Here is a 19,416-nt window from a genome sequence, read left to right on the forward strand (position 1 = left end):
GGGCGTGGCAGTATAGCCAAGGGTCACCCCTACTTTAGTGGTGACCCTTGACTATACTGCCACACCCTACTTTAGTGGGAACTCTGCAGTGAGGGAAGTTCTCTGATGGCTAGCAAAGCATAATCGGAAGTTTTGCACCAAAGGAGCCAACCGAAGTTTAGCAACTCTTTGAAAGTGTCTGCAAAACTTCAAAAGTGCCCTTGCCTTGGGTGCAGCACCACAAAAAAAAAACAACACTGTCACCTGCACTGGAAAAAAGACCATGACCCATCCACTAAAAGTGATGGGTGCTCCAGGTACATTGTACCTCCCGGTTCTCAAAACACTCGTTACCCTACTACAAGGTGAAGAGAAAGTAGGAGAAAATCCTCTGCTTCCTTCCACAATGCCAAGCCAGTTGCTAATAAACACAAGGTACTGCAAAAAAGAGTTTTAACACTGTTTAAACTTTCTGAAAAAGTGAGAAGCGAAAATCGATTACACTCCCAGTAGGCTGATTGTAGGATGGACTTGAGGTGCGTACATGCACGAAGACTAAAGAGGAAGGAGTTGTTCTGGCATCTTTAGCTTTCACTAAAAGCAGGCACAATGCTCTTCTGAAACTAAGAATGGTCTCAAAGATCAAGTCCATGCATGATGAAGAAAATTGTGTTCTTAGACCGAGGGCTAAAAAACATCCTTGTCAGAATGCCTGCTCAGGCAATACCCGAAAACTCTGACCGAATACAGTAGAGAGCTTTCTACTCCTCCACTGAGCCAAGGGTGTGGGGAGATTTGGCGCCAGACGCTCAGCAGCTGGTGCCAGGCGCCAGGTGTACTGAACTGGCATCAGTCTGTAGGTGGCACCAGCTGAGCTGGTCGACAGATAACTATTTGGTCAGAGAGCTGGCGGGCACTTCTAAAGAGCTCGGTAGTGTTGGCGCCAGTCTGTCACTGGTATCAGGCTGTAGCTGGTGCCAGGCGAACTGAAGTCAAGTGAGGGAAAGGCTCGGGCTGGTGGGCGTTCCTGGAGTCCTGAGCACTGTCCCCAGCTGTTAAGACCGTCTTCTCTTCCATTAAGTTCTTGGGAGAGAGAGTGGTTCCAGATCATGGAATGATACTCATTTTCGGTTAATAAATTCCAGGGTAAACTAGCAAACTGCTTTACTGAGACAGATGTAGCTCGATACTCCTAAAAAGGAGGAACATGAGAGATTCTATATCCTCTCCAATGAAAAAGGCAATGCTGCCATGAGTCATAAGTGTCTCAGAAGAGGAATTTAGTCTGAGGCACCCAGTTCAGAACATCATTCACTTAGGTGGTAAACTGAGCTAGAAGATGACATCTGCATCTTTCAAATGTCCCTAGTAGTACCTCTGATAAAAACCCCTCCTTCCTGTCCAGAACCCAGCAGCCCAAAGCCTGTCTTCGTAATAGCATACCATCCCTGGTGGTGTCTCTTGAAGAGAAGTTATTCAAGAAGAAATGAATAGTGGAAGGATTCTTGGAGAGTCCACCAATCAATCATAGCAATACAAGTACCCTAAATTATGGTTCAGAGTGGGGTTACGAGGCACGTCGCAATGTTCTGACGAGCCTGAAAGAGTTCAGCCCTTCACTGACCATGTTGAACGGAAGAAGAGCACAGAGGTCCAGGTTGGAACAATCTTGCAGTATGGTGTCTGCTTGCCCATGCTAGAAGGTTTCCTTAAGGTGGCAGACAGACAAGGTCGGCCTGCCCCATAAAAGCACAAAATCCAACAGATCAGGAGATTCAAGGTCCACCTGGGAGTAAGAGTGAGTTTCTGATGGCTCAGCTCATCCACCAGAAATTCCAGTTGAGTTAGAAAAAACTTGCTTTATTGTCTGCAGTAAAACCTTCTTGTCACTTGGTGGTGAGTGCTCAAGGAAAAAATGTAAGCATCATGGTCTAGTCTAAAGGAAAACCACAGTCTAGGAGTGAGCAAGAGACAAGAAGAACTGAAGCTTAAGCAAATGGCTTTCAGTTCCCTAGCATATGTGTGAAGACTCTGTTCCCCAGGGACACATTGCATAAGTTTCCCACATCCCTGAGCAGGTTCCTTCTACTAGAACAAGGGCGAGAGCAGTAGTTTAAGACTAGGCTCATGATGAGGGACTTCTTCCGAAAGCTTAAATTCAGACAGCCACTACTGCAGGTCCAACTGAAGATGGGGACTAAGGAAAAAGATGGAGTCCAGCTGTGAATCCCTGACCCAGTAAGATCTCAACCTTCGATCTTTCTTCGAAGGGAGATAAAAACCACTCGTCCAAGGAAACATGGACATAAACAGGAAAAAACTGTGTTAAGGTCCAGAAATGGAAGACAATGCCATAAAGAGAGAGAGAGAGAGAGAGAGACTACTAGGCTGCCTGATTAGTCTGTTTAGAACCTTATCTTAATCGAAGAGAAAAAGGGAATTGCTGGCCATGCAGACTCGCTGACAATTCTGTGGACTTGCAAACAACAGAGCGAACTTCCAAATCATTGTGCAGGCTCCCGGACAACTGAGTGTACTAGTAGCCTACCCTGTTGATCCTTGACAGTCGTGCAGATGCGAGAACATCAGAGCAGAAATGACTTCTTACTGGACTTGAAAAAGGTTTGTGTGAACTTGATGATACCTCGTGCAGACTGTATACATATGCAAAAATGTATGTGGTGGAACTAACATCTGGTATGTTTAAAAGGCTTGAAAAAACCCGTAAGAGACACAAAAGCCTGGTCACAGGAAAACAGAGGCCTGTCCAAAACCAGGTGTGACAAAATCCTACAGACCGACACAATAGTCTCCAGATAGTGCTGGGCACTCTAGAACAGAAGTCGGGAGAAAGGGAATCAGCACCAGGAAGATGGTGCTTGGAGCTTGGAAGTTGATTCCAGGCATTTGGAAATGGGCGCCAATAGGAAGCACTGGTCTGAAGGAAGAAAAGCAAAACCCTACAATGAAGTCTGACAAACTTGAAAAAATGACTCAGTGGAAGACAGAGTCCCTGCAGACTCATCCACTAATGTTCCACGATTGAGACTGACACCACAAAAGCTGACTCTGTGATGGAGACTGTAAGGTAGGCTGGGTACAACTATGTACTAAAGTTCTCTCTTCTAGAGACCCAAAGAAGAGATTGTTAAACACTAAAAGCTATCTAGACTGTCCTTGTCCAAACCACACAGAACTAAGAGACACTCTGAGGCTATGCCTCTTGAAAAATGCTAGAGAGTCCTCTATCTTCTAGCCAGTGCTCCTGTTGTCAGACAAGAAAGACCTTACTTCAAAATCTTGATGTGATCTTTGACAAGCTGGTCCAAGTTCCATCGAAGCACCAGATGGAGGAAAGACAAAAGGCACTAGACTTGCTCCTAAACAAAGAAAAACAAACTTCCAACTCCTAGAGACTCCTAAGAGGATGAAGAAAATGCCAGAGAAGGGAGCTTCCTACCACAAGCTCAAAACTTCTGACACAACAGTCCCTGACCGCAAAAGACAGGACTCTGAGACACTAATAGGAAGCGGTGTCAGTGCATCTTGAGCTATCAGGCAAAAGTGGAAAACAGACTGAGGAGAGACAAAACACTTGTGAGCGGGTTGTATAGCCTGGTCTTTCTGTTGACAGCTGACAGAGGTGGCACCGGATGCCTGACAGCTGGCACCAAACTGCAGGTGAATCATCCAGTAAGATGCCAGATACAGGTGGACACGAGCACAGTTGGAAACACGGACACTGGATGCCTAAACACTGGGCCGAATAGGATCCCACTGAATGCTCGGACACACAGCAGCTGAAATGAGTCTTTTCAGTGGCTGAGAATCACTAGAAATTACAGTTATATTATTATTTAAAATTATTATTATTAATCTTATTAATATTTGAAAATTAGAACTTATTATTAGGTAAAAAATTTATTTATACAAAACAAATAAAAGATATTCATATACATGAACCATAAAAATTCTCATTTCAGTAAAAGAGAGAGAGAGAACGAAATTATTACTTTTATTATTTAATGTTATTTAATTTACACATAAAAGCTTGAAAACTTATAAATTACATAAAAATGCTAATTAAACATAAACACTTTTTGCAACTTTTAAATGTTTCTCAGTATTGATATAAAAATAGAGTTGGAAAATGTTCGCATCTTTTAAAAACTTGTGTATGAACAATTAATAGGTTCAGTAGGTTCCAGTGAAAAGTTCACACTATGCATTTACACTTCGAGAGACAGTGTCTGTGAATTTAAACGCTACAACTCGCATTGCACAAGTTAGGGGTATTATTGTATATCAAACATTATTTGAGACTTGTTAAATAAATGGTTGACGTATTAGCGTTTCAATACCAAAAAATACAGGTAAAATTGTTCCTGTACAGTAATATGAGAACATAATATTTACGTATTATTAAGCTAATCAGTAAATGAGGTAGAATTTTGTAATCACAGTTAACGCAATATTTAAGTTTTTATACGCTATACTTGGAATAGGAAAGTTAACAAACACTTTTGCAGGGTTTACCGACATAGTTTAAACATTATTTGAGACTTTCAGATATGTATACACTACCAAAAATGTTGGCCTAGTTGAAGTAAACAAAGTATCATCATACAGACATGTCTCCAGTCCTAACAAACATTAATTGAGACTTGCAGATAAGCATTTCTTCATTACCATAAATATTGGTTACTTTATAGACAACGAACGACAATGTTTACATTTTATTACATTAAGCAGTAAAGGTGGTAGTGTGGTAAACTACGCTGCAGTTAGTTAACCAATTTGACTGCAAATTCGCTACTGTAGTGAAATATGACAAATCTGAATCAGATCCTAAAAACAAACAATAAAATACTGATCCTGAAAGCTGTAGGCTTGAAAGTTACTCGAAATCATCGATAATACATCACTGAAATCCAGTCTACTACCAGCAAATTTAAGAACAAAGCTGACATCGACACTCAGTGTTGACTCGAGTGCCGGCAGAAACAGAATGGTGTTGTCTGCTAGAAGTTCCTGGTATTCCCGTTAGTAGGCGGGACCAGTCACCTGCACTATACTATACTTTGCGGCATTACCCACGAATTTTTTCATTTAAGCTGCCGTGTAAGGAAACTATAGGCTATGTGCAGTAATTACTTGGTAAGTCACTTATATAAAACTATACTTTTGTATAATCTACATTTTAACTGGAAGCAATTAGCAAGATTGGAAGGTAGGTCATTTGAAAGTGATGAGTTTGTACCGAATACAGGGTATATGTTAAAAACTACTTGTTTCACAAGAAACCATTCATTTACATTAGGCTAAATTGTTGTTTAGGTCAGGAAAAATAAAGCTGAAGAAAAACCCCTAGAATACTTGACTGAAGCTAAAGATTTGGATTAACAATGAACCCACAGCTCTAGAAAAAAACAGAGAGCCATAATATCAAGGTCAAAACCCTGCAACAGACATTAAACTAAGGGACTGCAAATGCAAGTACTCATATAAGTAAAAACGACATGGTACATGGCAGCACCCACAACTGCATACTGGCAAAAAACATCTGGTTGACCATGTCTTGAAGGATTTGAATCTAAAACAATGAGAAAGACTAAAAATATAAAGCCACGAATCTTTCTATATTCAGCTTCCACTATGGGTTCTGACAATCTTGTGTTCATTCCCTCCTGATATTCATTTAATTCCTTTTGTCCAGTACAATCTATAGTTAGCAGACTAAAAGACTGTGAACAAGCAGCACAAGGAATCAGACTCATTCAGTCACAGCCACATCTACAAGCCAACAGGTGAGGTTTGGAGAACTGCCCAGGACCAAGACCCAGTGATTATTGAGCAAATGGGGAGTTCTGTGAAAATAAAAAAAGTGCAGATTCAACTTATTAACAATTATATAGAGAGGGTGCTGTATGCTCTGTTGTAAATGATCAATTGGAAATGATGGATGAAGGTAAATGTGGTTATCCTGGTCTTACTTGATCTTAGTGCAGCTTTTCATACAATTGTGCATGAACTACCTATACCAAATTATTCACAAACCACTGGAAATGTTGATGATGCCTTTGAGTATTTGGAAGACTACCAGCAAGACAGAAAGCACTGTAAGATTAGAAACTTGATTAGAAACTTACTTCATTCTATGAATCACTGAAAAGAGAAGTACCCCAAGGAAGTGTGTTAGGCCCAGTCCAACTTTTTAAGTACTGTACAGGCTCTTTGTGGATGACACCCAATTTTACTTCTTCATAAATGACACCTGGTATACAAATGGGACATGCTAACAATAACTTCCTTCCTTAAGGATTTGAACCATCAACCACTTTAGCAGCAGGTCGATGCTTAGACCATACATCTGTAGAGAACATAAAAGGAAAGAAACAAGATATGCCACTGTATATGCAAGGTATCATAGAGGGAACCACTGGCAGTGAGTGGACACATTTAATTCTCCTCCCTAATGAACCTGAGGTGAAGTACACATTACAATCAGACAGTTTTATCTGAAAATAGATGCTAACAATAACCTCCTTCCTCGGGGATTCAAACCATCAACCACTGAAATAACAGGTCAATGCTTAGACCACACAGCTGCAGAAAGCATAAAAGAAGAGGAACCAGATACATATGCAACTGCATATGCTTGGATGGTAACATAGCATGAGTGAAATGAAAATTAAGATCAATAAACATTTGCATAATAAAAGAATATTAAAATAATGAAATACTAAAATAACTAGATGCTCTGACTAAGGTTACAGACACAGTGTCACAAGCTAAATAAAAACAAAATGTGATTCTCACCTACCCAAGTACCTGAAACCACAGATGCATGGAGGCACATGTATGGTGGTGGGCAATTAGCCATATGCATAATTTAGCATCATGCATCTAGGATATGGGAAGACTGAAATATATCTAATGTATATGAATATTGTTGTGAAACAAATCTAGTTTTCACATGTACCAGTTTAACTTTTAATCATACAATGGAACAGAAGTGATCACAGCTATTACCTTTTCTCCAACCTCTGTCTCGTCTCCACCTGGTAACATATCTAGGTCTGGTTGAAGAGCACAGGCTTCTAAAACTCTCTGGTACTTAATGACATCAAAATCTTCTCCCCATAAGATGTTTTCCTTTAGACTAGCATTCTGTAGCCATGCTTGCTGGGACACATACGCTATCTTGCCCTAAAGAAGAAAAGGATATTTTTCTAATGCATGAAAAATTTAAGGTTGTAAAACTCACTAGGCAAGTTCTGCATTTGGACTTATAATTTAATGTCAATAATAATAAGTAACATCACCCCCCAACTAACAATAATTCTAAACATTACAATACTAATTATTTGGTGGTATACTAAGTACTGTACTCACATTTACAATGACTCTTCCGTTTTCCTTCTGCATTTCTCCAAGCAGAGCTGAAACAATAGAACTCTTCCCAGCACCAACGGATCCAACCACTGCAACTAAACTTTTGTCAGCAACTGTCATGTCAATATCCTTCAGCTTCCAATGTTCTTCATTTTTCAAGTCACCCCAGCTGAAATGACCTCCATAAACAGCGACAGCAGAGTCTACAGGAAAAGAGAAAGTTATTTTGATGCAATAAAGGATCCTTTTCTTTTTACAATTTTCACAACCATGACCACATCCAAGCTAACTAGAAGCATACAGTACTTGCATTCTTCCACCCTGCTGAACTTTTTCATGATCTTCATATACAGAATACCAACCCTTTTCAAATTACACATGAGGTCTTTTCATCATTTTTGTTTCCAGTAATATCCATAAAATAGTTGTTACAATAGCATAATTTGTGTTTCAGCACTCCCCAGGTGCATTCAAGGAGAATACAGTACTTCCACCTGGTATGCACCCATACTCTCAGGTGTCTGGTGGTAGCAAAGTAATTCCCCGTTTGACCATCTTGCCTTACGTGACTTCTAGTTTCTACTCCCAGAATTGGTGATTTCCAAACAGTTTCTTCATTAATCATTTTTTCTTCCATAATTTCCAACTGACTTTCCTAATTTATGCTTCTGGTGATGGTTTATCAACTAGATGCAAAGAAACTTCCAACATAGGTGCATAAGAAACTTATAAATTTGAATTTAAGAAGTCTTGAACCATTCATAAATATATTCTAATAATGTTAGATTGTTTATTTGATTGTTATCTAATATCTAAAATTTTATTATTTCTATGCTCTTATACAGTACAGAAAGTAATTACCCTTATACAGTGAATTAATCTACTCCCACCAGAGGCACTGAGAATCCAACATGCATACCTGGCAGGGGGCACTTCTTGTAATGTTCACTGAGGAGTGCTGACCCACAGACCAGGTCACCGTAAACTGATAAATTTTTTAAAAAGTAATTTCTTCTTGTTTCATTTTGGCTTTAAGTAAATATTTTACTCAAAGACAGACATATCCCTCATGGATCCAAATGACTCTCTAGTTTGGAGACCACAATTAACTTCCCCAAACTGGTCAGGATGTTGTTGAGACCCTTTAAAAACTGTTTCAACCACTCTGTTAATGACACTGAATGACAACAGAATATTTACAAACCTTCTTCTTTATCTTCTTTTATGGCATCAATGTCAATATTGGCTAAGTTGAAGTATTTCCCAAGTCTCTTCATGGATACATTTGCCTGTAAAAGATGGTCTAATCTGAACATTAGGGAATATCACATTTTGGGTACTTTAAACACAACGATTCAGTAATAAAAGATTCATGGCATTTCAAAACACCACAAAAATGCACATTATTTTTTTCAGCTGGCAATGAACTGACCTGATTAACTGTATACAGTGCTTGAACCTTTATGCATGTAAAACTATGAAAAAGACTGAATTTTAACCAGATTGGCACCTCTTTAATTTTCTCACAATGATGTACGTCTATCCGTATATGTGTTTGCCTGGAGTCTTAACACTATTCTATAAATTTAATGGCCCTTTAAATCAAATTACTGTATTTTACAAACAAAAAACATCATTTACATTAGCCCACATCTACAGTCTTCACAAATCCTAGACACTTTATTCCCAATTTCAAAGAGGAGCATCTGCTTGTGGGTAGCTGCACTGTGCACAGGAACTCACTTCTCAGTAGTCTTAGTCTTATCTAATTGTGTTATCTCATTTTTTCTGTTTAATCATAAAATAAATTCTTGGCATTTTATCGTCTGTACTTTCTTGGGTTCAGTGAAATGGTGAATTGTAAGAAATCACCAACTCTTGCAAGTGTAGACATTATTTCTGACTAATGTGTATTTTTTTTTCTGGGGGGGGGCTGCTTTGCTCCATCATACTGGCTAACATTTCATAACAGAAAAGTACTGATTACAATCTATAGTTGATTTCAATGTAAATGTTATCTGGCATATTTTAACCAAGGTCCTTGGTATTTTTTATTTACTACCATTCTATTCTATGGGGATAAAATAACACTATTTCTTGTACGAAAATCTTGGTATTTTGTTGAAAATACACTTAAAACCTTAAAACTTGTCTTTTATAAAGTTCCATATGCATAAGACACCTGGTATTGGCTGCACGCAATCAGCCATGACATTTGATTCACGAGAGATGACAAGCTCCACTGGCTGGTGGTCCTTATCACAGTAACATGCTGGAATGCTGAAGGTTAATTGGCTTGACCCTAGTGCAAGGATGTCACCTGGATCATGAAAAGTTCCACATTTGTGGACAAAGCCTCTTTCAGAGAAGACCCAAAATCAGTGTGACAAGATCTTCCTATTGGAAGGGCAGCATTTACAAAAGCAGGTTGTCTTATTTTCCACAGATCTTCCCATGTCAGCATAACATGGACCCATTTGCTACCACACTCAGGCAGCAGTGTAAGATTCCACTGGAAACTATCAATGACAACTCACCCAAGAGATTACAGTCATGGGACTTATACATTTTCACATACTGCCATTTTTTAATGAAGTTCATTTTTTCAATGACAGAAACAGGTTACAGTCCTGTCTTGCAAATATGTGCAGGATCAAGTGAGTGGCTTCCCTTGATTACACTTTTGTACATAAGGACTCCACTATATTTTTCTGGTACCATTCGGCAAGAACCAAATGAATGAGATTCATCAATCTCAGGATCTGTAGGAAAACTAATGTTTGACAGTGAGCAGGGTTTCCATGCAATATGCCATAACTGGCTCTCTTCCCTTAACCCTAAAACTCTGGGCTCTCTCCCAGTTAGAAAATCTTCCTTTTCATGACACCACCTTCATGAAAAAACACCATTCTCCATCTGGACCATGAGGAATTGCCACATCAACAACAAGTGCTCTTGTAATAAAGATTGGATGGCTTTTTCCTGTGGCTCCAAGATCTTTCAGCCTGAACTCAGTTCAGACTTGTCACCTTGGAGGCATACTGGACGGTATCAATCTAATATTTGTCCACCTTACTGGAGCCTCCCCTTTTCTATTCTTGATGTTTCACGGCCACTTGAAAGTATAAAATATCCAAATTCTTCTATGAAGTAGGGGCAACCATACATCACCAGAACTCATCTTATTTTCTTCTATAACTATTAGTAAGGTGGGTCATATACCACATACACGTATTTACTCTTAAATGTTTTTATTGTTTAGTCACACTTTCAACCTTGCATGGTGACTAACTGTTCTCTTTAGAGCCCTAGGTTTCTTGATGACTAGTCCCATACTTGGTTTCAATCAGTTAATTTGAGGAGTTTTCTTCAGCAACTTATTCCGCCTGCCTAAATTGCAGCTAGTGTAAATTACAGGTTTGCTGTGAACCAAAGTTAATTTTTAAATCAACACAAAGCCATCATTTGCATCAATGTCTGGCCTCCCAACCAAGCTTACTGTTCAAAGCTATAATCTAGATACATAAGAAGTGAGGTTCTTAACTGCCTGGAACCCAGGATCCATAAGGGTTTGGCAGTAAAGATATCTAGCAGCAGATAAATCTTTTAAATTAGGAATGAAGTGTCCCGGATATTTTAGGACCATGAATGGAGGCTGATATAAATGATGGTTCATACTGAAAAAAATGACTTTCTAAAAATTACAAATTCACGATGGAAAACCATGAATTTTGACTGGTATTACATCTACAGCTCTGAAGACTAGTGAATGTATTCAAGGCTGTGGATAGTAGTAGTAATTGGAAGAAATAGGTGATTTTTACAATGTTAATTTTGTTATGCCCCCAAATTCAACTCTGTGAACTTATTCCATGTGAAGAAAATCAAAGACAATAACGTAATGAATTGAATGAAATAAAATCTAATTCAAACCAACAACTGCAGAGATATCTTAAAGTCAAAGTCAGTCAAATTTGCATACACTTAATGGTGAATACAATGTTCTGTAGATTTTACAACTTACCTGTATGCAGTGGGCGACTGTGTTGGGCAGTATTGTTAACGGGACATTCAAAATGTTAATAAGGGCAATTGCTACAAAGGTATTTTGAACATCCAGTGTATTCTCCTCAGACACCATTACAAAAGTAGTGAAAGAAACCAGCGTTACCTGTAACAAAAAATTATTACAAAAGTTCAACCAAAGGACTTTTAAACTGTATATAAAATTCATAGTTCCACCCCTGCACATTAACAATCACAATCATCCAGCAGATTAAGTATAAATAAATAACTTATACTGGCTTACTTTTTAATGACTCCTTTGCACACTGGCAAGTATGTGTAAACTCTGATGGCATGCTGAAAAATTACCAGAAAATATGCCCATGTGATCACACCTTCAGTCAGTCTGCCACATGATTGTGACAAATTTTGAGACAAAATCTTAATTTATCTATTAAGGAATTAAAAAGATACTCAGTACACACTGAAAGGCAAAGACAAAATGGTTCAGAGTAATTTCCTAGGGATGTATTTCAACTTCTGAGAAGTTAAGAATGAGAGTTAACAATTCACATAAAATTTTGTGAACTAGAATGTTCAAAACACTGACTGGGTTGTTTACATTTGCAGGAAAGGTAGGTCAAATACATTGCTATATTACCTGACTCATGTTGCACACATTGTAATACGGATTAGATTGATTTTCATAAAAAATCATAAAAGAAAACTTACAAAATATGGTGTGGTGCTAAAAACAAAGCTTAACAGAGCTTGAATGAAGGCTATCTTTTTCATGACCTTAATTTCACTGTTTCTAATGGAGTCAACCTGTGCAGCAAAGGATACCTCCCAGGAATACAATTTCAGTACCTGTAAAGTAGGACCCTTTCAGTATCAGTACAGTATTACGAAACATTTGTGGTAAATTTGATATTAAAACAATGATGTTTGTTTTACTGATAGGCAGGAGAGAACAGTAAAGAGTTAATTTTAAAAAAGATGACTGACCTAGTACAGTATATACAGCACCATGCAAATCTACTGTTTCTGTACTCCCACACTTCCACTGACAAAAACAGTAAATGGTTCCAAAGTAATTCATGGAGTCAGTAATAGGCTATACATGACGGGATGAAAGATGTTTGACAATAAAATGAGATTTCCATAACAAAACTAATTCTTTCATACAAAACTGTATGTAAAGTGTAGAATGCCCAAGCACCATATCTTCTGTTGTCCTGCACACAGATGCAGCAGAATAGTTAAAAGGCAATGCAACACACCTCTGACCAACCAGTAGAGTGTAACTGTCTTTCTCAGTCCTTTGGGTAAAACGATTATGACAGTGAAAAAGAACTCATTGGGAAGTGAACCCTTTCCTGTAATTAAAGGGTTTGCAAGAGAAATTTGTTTTATGTCATACAAAAATCATCTGTTTAGTGACAAACGCATCAATTGTATTTAGCCTGAATCACTATTTAGGAAGGACGTCAACCAGAGCACTCTGAGAGAACAGGTAGGGAGCTAGGTGTCAAAGGTAATCTCATGAGGTACTAAAGGTAGTAAAGCCCAAAGAGTTAGGTACCAGTCTGTACTTAGTGATACTTGAACAAGGTACAGAAATCAATCAACAACTCAAATAAGATGGAGAACACAGCCACAGATGACCTGTCTTTTAGCAACAGGTAAGGCCTGATCTACCTTATCCTTAATTTCACGTGAAATTAGCAAAGGTAGGCTGACATCTCCACACATCTGCATTTATGATGGCCTTCAACTGAAGTATCCTTTGGGAAGCAAAGGAAGTTGAGAGCACCAACCTCATGAATACTGAATTCTAATCTGGCCAACCTTGTATGAAGACAACTGTGCACATGCCTGAAAAGCTACTTGTCTCAGACAGAAGATTGTATTCTACAAGCTGAGCTCCTATTGGTTTGCTGCCAGGTGAGTCTGGAGTCATCCATCCTCAAAGACTCATCCTCTTCAGATAGTGATGGACTGCCTTTACTGGGCAAAGTGGGTGCTAGATCCAGGCTGGAAAATGGAGTATTAGTGTAATCTTGATTAAATGGCTGTCTGAGTTGTGGTGATAAAGTCAAAAACAAATGATGGACCAACTGAAAAAAAAACTCTGTTGAAAGTTACCGCCTGACAAGCCTGTAAGTTGCTCAAACACCCAAAAGATGAAACAGCTGACAGGAAGGCAGACTTGCAGGGAAAATGAAGGCATGGCTTCTGAACCAGTTCATAGGGGGTCCTTATAAAAGACTGAGAGCTAAGCTGAGGCTCACCCTTAGGTGGCTGAATAGTCCTACAAAAGGCCCTTTCACAAAGTGCTAAGTTGCAAATTTCAAGCAGCTGAGTGACAGTTACTCTGTACTGTTGACTGCATACGCTGGCATTTTGTTTTGAAGGTACAGGTACTCTCTTCTCAGACTAAATACAAGTATCTCCTTGGTGTTAGATTTATTGGACGTGGAAGTCAACATTCTAGATGTCTAAAAATACTATGGAGTTGCACTTCCTGTTAAACTACCTCACCAACCCGACCACTTCCATACTGAAGATTATTAACAGGGTACAATTATTTGGGAGTTAACAAATGGAAAGCACTGTTACATAAATTCTATATCAAAATTAACTATATTACTGAATAGTGCACTAAAGTAAGAATAATGAAACAAAGTAAGTTTGATTAGACATGATAATGGGAAATTCTTAAAAAGATTAATAAAAATGAATACAGTACAAACAATTTTGATTATTCAGACTACTAAAGAAAGCTGAAGGGAACCCTTGCCTGTATACACACAACTTAGAAACACGGAAGACAAAAGAGGGCAGTTATCCCCCTTCACAGGTCAAAGATGTGTAGGCTACCCCTGAACAGTTGCTGTTAGCTGTTCTACTTCTTCTGTCTTCAAGACATCAGAAGAGAAGTTTCTGGGAGATTTCAACACTGCAAATACAATTAATTATGATTGATGGGTTTGTCAAGAAACAAAGAACTAAAAAACTTTGCTCAGCAATAAATGCACAAGCAACCAGTGGTTTAATCAGAAGGATAATACTCTGGTCTAAAAAAATGAAACTGGTGTACAAATTGCTTTGACACATTAAATCTATAGTTATATTTAGATGCTTTTTATCAAAAGCAACGATAGAGCAGTCTTACAAATTGACATTTTACCCAAGACTCAATCAAAGATGTTGCATCATCCATTTCTATTCTACTGTCATTCCATGGAACTGTAATATAGTTTTCATAGAAAATTCTGTACAGTAATCTTGGTCAATACTTCCTAAACTTGAAAAAAAATAAAATAAAATGTAATCTATGCTCTTATATGCAAAGAACGACATATAAGCTGTCAATAATTTCAATTTAGAACTTGACAACATACTTTTATCCCACTGATGATCTCTGTAATCAGCTTGATTCTGCTGTCTTTGTGTTCCATTTGAGTAACTTGTAAGATCTTGATTTTATTGGCCAGGATGCTGTTAGCAGGAATCAGAAGGATGAGGACGGTCAGTCCTGCCAAGGCAGAGGGACCTATTGGCAGAGACATTAACATAATAAAACCTGCATTTACATTGACTTATGGATACGTCTTGACCAATGATTCATTATACAGAATTTAACAAAATTTTTCCATTGTCTTTCCGCACCATTTAGGGATAGGGAAAGAACGAAAAGTAAATCTACTTGTGTAATATCTTAATGGTTAATGTTTTACTTGAAAGTTGATAAAGTTCTGGAGCTTTATTTCATAACTGTCATTTTTAAGACCCTTATCAAGTACTTACCAAAGGGAGATATCATATCAAGCAAATAGCAAAAATTATATTACATCTAATGACTGCTAATGTTAAAAAGTTGCCAGGCTTCAAATTCTTAATGCCAAAGCACTCAGAATCAATTTGATATGCAAAATATGGTGAGAATCATACCAAGCTGGTGTTGGTGATAAAAAAAAATTTACTGAAATTCACTACCTGATAAATCGACAGTTCAGGAAAATGGGGCAAAAAAATTGTTCAAAATTATTACTAACCCCGCAAGTCTTTAATAAAGTGTCTACTGGAAAACTGTTATAGAAATAAGGATTCCTATTTGAAAGTTAGTTTTAAAAAAATAATTAGGAGTTTCAAAATCCAAGAAGTTTATCAGTCTTTAGAATGGTAAAAATTTTAACAAGGAGAAATGCCTTAGTGGCCACCAAAATGAAGGACAATGGTCCTTGGCAGTCATAAAAACAAAGACTCTAAATGGTAATAAAAAAACTTGGCAATTTAGTGTCCCCTGAAACAAGGACCTTGTGGTCTACAAAACAAAGGTTTTGAGCGCCCACATAAGCCAATACCTTTAGTGACAATCAAATCATTCAACTAAGCAAATAGCTTTCTTATCCAATCACATTAGGAATTTCAGAGAATTACGTAACAGCAGTGTGTATCAAGGCTCGTCCTATTTGCTTGACAAAATTCACAGATCTCACGATGCAATTAAACTTAGATCTCCATTTGCTTCCTCCACATTCATCGTCAACAATCACTCATAATTAATAAATGAAAAATGTGAAAACATTTTTCAGGCAAGATTACAAGTCAAAATAAATAGTAATTTTTAAGATTCTAATCAATCAAAATATGATTCTTGTTCTTGAAGTTCAAATGTTTCATTTAGATGACTTTTAGGGTTCTTAAGAAATACTAACTGGAAATAAAGAACCATATCTGCACTAATCAGGACTAAATAACCAGACCTAATTTCTCATAACAAACGATGCAAGTAGAAAACCAGCAATACATGTTTAAGTTCAGTCAACTCACCTAATATCTGCCACAGTTCACCTATTGCAATGGCAATGATCAGAGGTGCAGCAATTGATAAGTTCAGGTACAGTATTGCGTCGCTCAAGCACTGCGAATCTATAGCCATAAGGTTAACAATTTCCCCCAGCGTCGATTCCCTTCGAGAAGTGTTTGATAACAGTAAAGCCTGCAGAAAAAAAGACAAGACAAAAAAATCAAATAACATACCTATGAGCACTTATCCTTGGCTACCAGAACTGGTTAGTTGTTGGGATGTAAGCACAATCTTACACGCTACAAGGCGACACAATCTCCAGTCTCACTTTCTTGGCTAAAGTAATAATTACACTGAGTTATCAAAATCTAGGGTAACTGTGCATAGGGTTGAAGATACTTAAGTCTGGGAACAAAGCTGAGTAATTCATCTCTGAAAAGTCTCTTCTCCACAAAATGTAGTCAGTTCTATACTATCAAGAGGTCATCCTTTGACAATTTTTTTTGTAAGAAATCCAGGTATAATTTTTTTATGTAATCCTCTTAACAAACAAAGCACATCCTCCTTGATGGATATAATAAATTCTAAAAATGGCGAGAAGATTCTAACAAAAAACTATGAACCCTGTGTGTCTGACTCAAGCGACTGACCCCAGTGAAAACCGGAAATGGAGTGGTTATGAAAGAACATCTCTTTGCAATTTTCATAGTAGTGCTTGCAGAAAAACTTAGTTACTACGCAAGTAAATGATATTCTTTATACGAGTCAATGCAAATGATAAACAGCAAACCTCTAACTTTCAGTTCGAATCTCCTGCAGCACTGCCAATAATAAATTGAAAAGCTTTTGTGTTATTACTGGGCTCTTGTCAAACCTCACACCTCCCCAAGGTTGAAAAGTTGTGTCTTGTTAAATTTATACAGTAGAAAAACAGATCATCCCTCAGTTTTAATGATCTGATCCCTATTTCATATAGGAGTTCACTGAAGATTTTTGAAAAGAATCATAAGTTTTTCTTGACTGTTAATGGCCAGACAGACTCAAAAACGGCAAAACGATAACAAATCCTAAGAGCAATGAATCAAAAAATAGTACTGTGATAATGGAGGGTTTCTGTGCCTGGTTTCATTTGAAACATTTCGTACTGGAATTTCTTTAACATTTTGTGTTTGATTATATTACGACTAATCCCAGCACAAACATCCATGGTTAAAATGGACTGAAGCTATACTGCTTTCCAAATACTGTAAAAGTGGTCTTCTGACTTATGCCAAAAGAAAGAACAGACATTAAGAGGAAATACTTCAGTTACTAAAATATCAGTTAAATTAAAAAAGCTCACCAAGATATTTCTGTCTTACAGAATGCTGCTTAAGTTGTCTTTTGGCTATTAAGAATGCTATGAAAACTTCCAGTTACTGAACACAAATTAAGTAAAGCTACCAAAGGTATTGAATGTGAAGTGACAATCTTGCACTTACTTTTCGATAAACGGCAGTCATGATAGATGACCGAATCTGGATGGAAATCAGCTGAGTCAAAAAGAAAAAGATGTTCTTGATCAGAGTGTTTAGAAGCATCACTGACAGAAGAAGAAGGGCGTAGAAGTATCCATGCCACGCTGGTTCGTCTAAGCTCGTGGTAAACTGAATCAAGACCCTGGAATAGACACGTTGGAGATGCTGAGGAATTGTGGAAAAACGTTCTGGGTTTGAGTATGTGGACAAAAGGGTTTATCCCTCCCTCATTCCAAGAGAACACTCTATTGCATGAAACATAGGAAAGCTCAGTATTACGTTTGTAATACACTGTCTTATTATGGACTCATTTTCCAGTACTATAAACTTAAAACCAAAAATTTTGAAATAGCTAAAGAGGATTTTGCTATACTTTATTTTAAAGTTATAGAAGCAAGACTTAATCAATGGTGAATCTTGATTACATTATTAATATTATTCATGCACAAGATAAATATATAAGACTACAACGTAATAAAGTACAAAACTGAAAGAAAATCACCTTAGTAATACTACTTTTACCAAGATTTTGCCGTGTTCAAAATGAGTTTTATGAAGTTGAAGAACTGAAATATTTTCTGCTTGAGGAATAAAAGGTACCAGAACAAGAAAAACTATATAAAAAAAAAAAACACCAAAAATACCTGAGAATTCTTGGACTAGCGAATACGAGGGATTCCGAAAACAAGTACAGGATAGCCACAAGGCTCAAATGTAGGCCGAAGCGTCTCAGAATTACGCGCAGGACCGACACTTTGACGCGAGTTTCTGAGTCCACTTTTGACGATGTGTTCCTTCTTTAGTGAAATAAAATGGTTAGATTCAAAATATAATTCAGGATTTCCAATTGATATTACCTCATTAGATTCAGGGTGAATGGGAATATAAATCAAGCAACAAGAAAATTTAATCTTATATACCTTTGCTTCTTGGTCTCTCGTTCCCATGCTTCATCCCATTTCTGATCAAGATGGACTGAGGACAGCATGGATGGCAGATCCCAGATGTCATCTGAACTCAATGTGGATCTGCAGCCCTTCCAAATCACATTGTTTACCCAATGAAAAGTAACTTTGCTGATGAAAGAAGCGCTCTTTGATGGCATGGGGTTCTGGAGAAGACCAAGAACCAGCTATGTTAACAAGGGATAAACATTGCTGGACTACTATTTGATATCATGTGCATGGCTGGCATTCTTTTTAAGCTGGTCTACTACCCACTTCTTACAGGATTAATCCCTCAATCTTTTTACGTCCCTCTTCTTTGTCTTGTCACTATTACAGCTGAGCTAGAATGGGCATTACTTTGTCAGTGAGCATAACTCAACAGAATATTTCCAAGCCACTGTAGCTGGCTTTGGAATACAACAAAATGGTCTGAATTATTCTTTTCACTTCTGCTGTATTGTATTTGCATTGTCCCATTTCCTCTATGATTCATTAACCATGAGCCGTCCTTCACGATCGACTTTTCTGACGACATCTTTTGCACATCAGTAATATGCTTCAGAACTTCTGCACCAATACACTGTATTGTGTACAAAACCTTCAACATGCACCCTTAATGATCAATTTGTGGGTGAAATGTGAAGAACTGCGCAAAAATATAAACTGTCAAACACGTCTTAAATATACCTCACCAGGTAACTGACTTTGTACTTATTGCCTGACCATCCAGCCCATTTTTCTGTTTTTTTCTGGGATC

The 19,416-nt window shown here is 37.8% G+C and overlaps 1 protein-coding gene across 6 annotated transcripts in view; it reads right to left on the minus strand.

Moving 5' to 3' along the window:
- Window positions 1-19,416, minus strand: part of LOC136852483 (multidrug resistance-associated protein 1-like) — a 63,972-nt gene that overhangs the window by 28,621 nt on the left and 15,935 nt on the right. For 4 of the 6 annotated variants that reach the window (XM_067127130.1, XM_067127133.1, XM_067127132.1 and 1 more), the window contains exons 7-16: window positions 18,633-18,823; window positions 18,357-18,509; window positions 17,677-17,854; window positions 16,219-16,387; window positions 14,787-14,938; window positions 12,112-12,249; window positions 11,399-11,545; window positions 8,579-8,663; window positions 7,375-7,577; window positions 7,012-7,188 (exon numbers count right to left, since the gene is read on the minus strand). In XM_067127130.1, the coding sequence (XP_066983231.1) occupies window positions 7,012-7,188; window positions 7,375-7,577; window positions 8,579-8,663; window positions 11,399-11,545; window positions 12,112-12,249; window positions 14,787-14,938; window positions 16,219-16,387; window positions 17,677-17,854; window positions 18,357-18,509; window positions 18,633-18,823 (1,593 nt within the window). The remainder of the gene's footprint in view (window positions 1-7,011; window positions 7,189-7,374; window positions 7,578-8,578; window positions 8,664-11,398; window positions 11,546-12,111; window positions 12,250-14,786; window positions 14,939-16,218; window positions 16,388-17,676; window positions 17,855-18,356; window positions 18,510-18,632; window positions 18,824-19,416) is intronic. The other 2 variants (XM_067127134.1, XM_067127135.1) reach the window with 1 other exon arrangement.

Source organism: Macrobrachium rosenbergii, chromosome 25 (genome assembly GCF_040412425.1).
Source record: "Macrobrachium rosenbergii isolate ZJJX-2024 chromosome 25, ASM4041242v1, whole genome shotgun sequence".
Lineage (NCBI taxonomy): Eukaryota > Metazoa > Arthropoda > Malacostraca > Decapoda > Palaemonidae > Macrobrachium > Macrobrachium rosenbergii.